This window comes from Pyrgilauda ruficollis, unplaced genomic scaffold (assembly GCF_017590135.1).
Source record: "Pyrgilauda ruficollis isolate IOZ18807 unplaced genomic scaffold, ASM1759013v1 scaffold74, whole genome shotgun sequence".
Lineage (NCBI taxonomy): Eukaryota > Metazoa > Chordata > Aves > Passeriformes > Passeridae > Pyrgilauda > Pyrgilauda ruficollis.
Genome location: NW_024529266.1, coordinates 666,724 through 672,562, shown reverse-complemented (window position 1 = coordinate 672,562; position 5,839 = coordinate 666,724). Strand labels below are relative to the sequence as shown.

General features: G+C 44.1%; 1 protein-coding gene across 1 annotated transcript in view; it reads left to right on the top strand.

Annotated features, from left to right (window-relative positions):
• Positions 1–297: 297 nt before the first annotated feature.
• Positions 298–5,839, top strand: part of F2R (coagulation factor II thrombin receptor) — an 8,939-nt gene continuing 3,397 nt past the window's right edge. The window contains exon 1 of the mRNA XM_041486258.1: positions 298–944. Coding sequence (XP_041342192.1) covers positions 884–944 — 61 coding nt within the window. The 5' untranslated portion in view covers positions 298–883. The remainder of the gene's footprint in view (positions 945–5,839) is intronic.

Here is a 5,839-nt window from a genome sequence, read left to right as displayed (position 1 = left end):
TAAACAGAAGGATATTCACTTGAGGCATGGATAGCACACCCTAGCAAGCCAGTGTCCACTTTAAAGCTTCTGTCTTACAGGCTTAATAAACACAAAGCACTTAAACATCAGTGGGATGTTTTTGAAGCAAAGCTTCTAAATAATAGCTGCAAAATTACCAAAATATTTTCCTGTACAATCCTCATGTAGGTTTTGCTTCAACCACCTCTTGATTCATGAGCATCTGTAAAGGAGTGCAGAAGTTTTACGAGGTTTGTCCAATGGACTGGGGAGTGGCACCACTTTCTCGGGGATTTTGGAACGGCGGACAGGGCTGCAGAGCCGGGCAATGAATCACTTTTGGGTTGCCCTGTTTGCGGAGCAGTTTACTGAACGCATGCAATACAAACAAGCTTGGACGTCATCTCCTTTATACGAAGCAGATCAACTGTAAGGGGCTTTTCTGAACCAGCGTGATCTTTCAGCTGTGAGTAATGCAGGCATTTCATCTGGCCTTGGAACTCCTCCCGTGAGGCATAAAATTTGGCGAACTTATTTTAGAATTCCTCGAACATAACCCTTTGTTCCGGCGCTGCCGACCTCTCACCCCGCCCGAGCCCGCCACCGCTTCCCGTGTCCCAGCTGGGCGCGGGGGCTGCTCCCGGGGCTCTGCGTCCCGCGGGGCCGCGGCCGCTGCCCCTGCGCCTTCTCCTCCCCTTCCTTCCCCTCTCCCCTCCCCTCCCCGTGCCGCCGAGCCCGGGCGCGCAGCCCCCTCCCTGCGGCAGGAGGGAGGCCCGGTGCGGCTCTTCGCCTGCCCTGGGCTGCGTTGGCCAGCCCCGCGCCGCCCGCACGGACGGACGGACGGACGGACGGACGGACGGAGTGCGCGAAGGAAGGCGCGGCCATGCGGCCCCGGGCGCTGCTGTGCGCCCTGGCTCTGCTCTGCTGCCCGCCGCCCCGGCCAGGTGGGTTCGGGGGAGGCGGGGGCCGGCCGCGGGGCCTGGCGGCCGGCGTGCTCCGACAGCGCGGGCAGCGCTCTGAAAGCGACCGAGCGCTGTGCAGCGTCCTGTGCCCGCACGCAGCCGCGCCGTGCGGCTCCCGCTTGGGAGGTGCAGTGCGAGTTCGGGCCGAGTTTTCGTCGGCTCTTTGTGCTCGTGGCAGCGGCGAGGAGAGGCTGTTCTTGGTGGTGAAGGATGGCTGGGGGTGACTCCGTAGGAGAGGGGCAGGCAGTAGCAGGTGGTAGTGGAACGGGCCAGATCGGCGAGACTTGCTGCTGGATTCTCTTAACCTTTCATTAACGGCGTGCCGGCTGAATTTCTATGCGGTTCAGACTTGGGAAGATCTGCCAGCACAAAACAGTTCAGAATATGCACCCCAAGTAGATAGATGACTTCTGTGGTTATTTCACGGTTATTCACTAATAGCAACAGCAGTGCCCTAACTGGTGAGCCCATGGATCCGATGGAGATGCTGAGGTAAGGAAGGTGAGAGAAGACATGCATGCTTGTAACCTCAGACCTTATGGCAGAGGTACAGCAGTACAAAAGATTGAGCATTTAGAGATTGGCACAGGCTTTTTGGATATTACTATTTTGCTTGATCCAGTTTAAGATTTCTTTCAATCAGCTAGTGGTGATAGTGCTGCTGTAGAAATAACTTAGTCCCGCGAGATGGCCTGCAGTAAAGCCTCAGGTGCTACATACATAAAAGGGCTAATTAGATGAGCAGCTAAGAGGAAATTTCACAGCATAATATACTTCGACTGCTGAGCTAAACTGAAAGGAAATAGACCTAGTGTTTGTAACTATGCTAGGAGGGAAGCATCAAGAGAGGGCAAATCATTTTTGCTAGATATGTTTTTAGCACAAGGACAAGTGGGAAGCTGTTGAAATCATGTTCATATGGGAAGTATAAAGAAAATATCTTTTTAAGAAAAGGGGGTGCTGGTGTAAAAAATAAACTGTACATGTTAATGGTAGAAAAAAATGTCACTGTTGGTGGTATTCTTCCAGTTACTTCATGCACAACAGAACTAACAAAACCCAATCATCTGAATATGTCTTCTGCTCTTCTTGTGCTCATTCCCATTGTAATAATATAATTTCCTCACTGTCCTAGATAAGCTGTTTTTACCACAATGTACTTCATTCCTGTTGCCCGTGCACTCTTGTATCCTGAGATCCGCTCTGGCCTTGACCTGCAGCTTCGCTCCTGCTTTTCCCCCATCCTTCACTGTGCACAGTTACCACATTATTGACCTGCGCTGTTCCTTTGGTCAGGTGAAAAAGCACTAGTTTGGCACTTCGTTGGTGTTAAGTGCCTACAAATTATCTGACCAGTGCTGTTGAGGTGCCTAAGGTCTGAACTTGCCTTGACTTCCCTGCCTTGGGACACTGATGTCCAGATAGATTATATTGGTTGAAGGCAGCATATGTGGTTAAGGAGATGAGAAAGGAGAGCAAAACGGAGCCGACACCCAGATGCAAAACAATAGTTCAAGAAAATGTGTTCAGATTGCTATTACATCAGTTGTGTAATCTAATAATGAATTCTGTATAAATGGAGATGTGAACTCATAAACAATTCAGTTTTATTTTTATGAAAGCAAATAACTGTCATCACTCCTATAAGATCGTGTCTGTTAATGTGTCTGGCATGCACTTCACAGTCTGCCTTCACATGCCTAATTTATGGGCTACTAAGTAATTTAGATTCTAGATGCTTATCACTTGGGATTATACAAAGGAGAGATAAAATAAACCTATTTGTTACAAGTTTGTATGCAGCTGTCACCAGTAATGCCCATAAATCAGTATTTTTTGTTGTCCACCAGCGCACAGGGAATATACTTAATTGGCTTAAGGAGCCTGTTCTCTAGTCTCTCACATCACAAAGATGTGAAGAGATTGGGATGTGAAATCTGATGGTTTATAACATCCTGTCCATACTCATGGGCCTACAGAAGTATTTTTAAAGTTTCTTCTGGAGCTTAAGATGGGTCAAAGCTGTTTTATTTCACAAAGTGGGATGCAGAGTAGTCCCTTTCATATGAAAACAAGACATGAAAAGAAATTACAATGTATCTCTGTATTTTAAAAAAAATGTTAGGGTAAGCAGCGTATGTGTATACTGATTGTGAGATGAACAATATGTAATAATTGATAGAAAATAGCACACTGTGGATTGTTAAAATTAAGCAATCACAAACTTGATGAGCTTTCTACATAATTCTTGGGTCCTTGTTGGAGAACTAATGAAAAAACCACAGGGACTAAAAGAAGACTTTGGGCATCTTGAGCATTTTACTGATTCTATGTATTTTTTGCCTTGTGAAGTACTTACTGGATCCAGAGAAAAGACTCTGCTTATCATTCAGTGTCCTGAGTACACACACCACAAGGATAAAACCTCAGTGCTTTATCCTGCTGTTTATTTGTTCATAGTTTACTAATCTTGTTCTTTCAAACTGTTTAAATTTTATAGGTATTTTGACAGAGTGGTTATTCTCATCGCTGATGTGACAGAGTTCTGTTTGTTATAAAAATAGAAATCAACCAAGCTTGACTTCTTCCAAAAGGACTGGATGACAGCCTAGAAAAATAAGATGACCTTCTGAACATTTGTAATCATTATACAAGCTTTACTTCTGTTTTTCTTATAGATTATTTGAATTATTAAAAAGTAATTAAGCTGTAGTGAAATATGTTTTAGACAAATGATATCTATAGCTTGAAAACAGCTAGAAAGAATAATTTCACATATTTTGGTGTAGTTGTAACTACCAGTAGTTTCAAAACATTTTCTGTGGAGCTACTGTATGTTGGCAGTCTTGTACTAACCCAGTTTAAAGGTAATGCCTCTTTCCTATACTGGCCTTTTTGTTTGCGATGAAGGTTCATTACAATCTTTTGAAATAATACGACATTATTTCATCCTGTTCCTTTTTGTGAATAAATCTCTCTCTTCAGCTTTTTGATATAAACACTGACACAAAAGGAATACAAAACCTCAGGGCAGTATCTGTCTGCCTTTCTGTTTCAGAAAGTGTGGAGTGCATATTGTTTTTTCTAGAATTATAGACACTGTGTCATACAAGCAGCTTAGTGAAGGATAAGAAGTGATACATGGCTGTCAAGCTTTCAAATAAAATTAAGTTTCATCAAGAAAGTTTAAGCCACCATTCTTTATATTATCAAGTGGCACGAAAATAGCAAGTGTCATGCCTCATTACATTTTTCCAGAAAGCTGGCTTGCAAGTAGTACCTCATGTCATCTAAGTCAAAATGGGGACATGGATTGAGAACAGGAGTCAGCATGGAGGTGATGTTGACAGAATGAAGGTTGAGTTCAACTCTGAACTTAGAAAGCCTTTGATTATACAAAGAACACAGAGTTTTCATTGGATTATTCCAGATAATTTTAACTAAACTTATTTATGATTTTTTTTTTGTTCTAATTTATTGTAATAAGATTCTACTTTTAGAAAATTTCTGTAATGGAGTAAAAGTGACTCTAAATCCCTTCATCTAATAAACTTGTAAATAAGATGTCTCCAAGAATTCAGGATATATATAAAATTATTAGCCATGTTCAGTTAATTATAAGCAATAGGTAAGGCAATGGCCGGTAGTCAGTGAAAGGTACTTGTCCAGTCATAGCATTTTTTTCTTGTAGCATATTTTTATACTGTTTTTAGTTAGGAGTTAGTAATGAGAAGTGGGTCGTAACCCAGAGCATCCACACTAAGAGACTTAACCTCAGTCATTAAGGGTCAGTGACTCTGAGCTGGTTTGCTGGTTTGTCGCAGTTTGGTGCCCCTGCTAGCCCCGACACTGCGGCTGCAGGGGACACTCTTCTGCGCTCAGGAGTGCAGAAGGGCGGCTAAGGGTTGTCAGCCCTTTGCTCAGAGAGACAAGGCCGACGATGGTGAAGGAAGGGAGTAGACAATCCAGAGGGTATTTAGTCCAAAGTTTTACTAGAAGCTCCGAAGAGCTCGCAATCCCAGAAATCCCCTGAGACAGTGGGAGCAGCACCTTTTATTGAGGGGTGGAAACAAGGGAGGAGTTCAGCCATCTGCCAATGAGGGGATAAAGGAGCGTGAAACAAGGAGTAACTGACAAACAGAACAACACATCAGGAAGCTTAGTAGGAGAGACCCCTGGCCCTTGACCAATCACTCGTAGCCCCTTGTGGAAGCTTCCAGAGAGGAGGACGGAGAGCCGAGTGACAGACAGGGTGCCAGGGAGGGAGGATTGGCAGGGAAGTTTCTAGTGAACTGGGGGGTGTGGGGATAGGATTGACATTTGGTGAATGGGAGGCAACTTAGGTTGAAACCATAAAGAGGGGAGAGCAGGAACAAACCAAATAACATAACATAACACAACACTAGTTCTCAAAAGTGTGAAGCTGCAGCACAGCTCAGGCCCTTCAAAGCTGAAGGATACTGGGATGAGAGAGGTGCTGGTGCCTCAGTTACCATGTCAAGCAGCGGTAGTGTTGTCAACACAGTTCCTAACTCCAGGCTTTACTCTCTCTCTCTCTTCAAGTCTGTTTATATCTTGTGTTCCCAAGAACATACATTCCTCACATGGAACCGTGTCACCTCTTTGTTTGGTTCTCCGCACTGTTCTACAGTGGTGGAGAAAGCAAAATGGCCATGTCGACCTTTGGGGGACTAAAATTATCATTGTTTTCTCTTTCAATAGTTTCCTGGTTTGAAAATAAATACTCATAGAATTAGAAGTATTAATAAAACTTGTGTGTACTGGAGATATAATAGGTACAGTTGACAAAATTTTCCTCACTTTTATTGATGTCTTTTCCATGGAGAAAAGCTTCCGGGTGTAAGAAATGGGGGGGG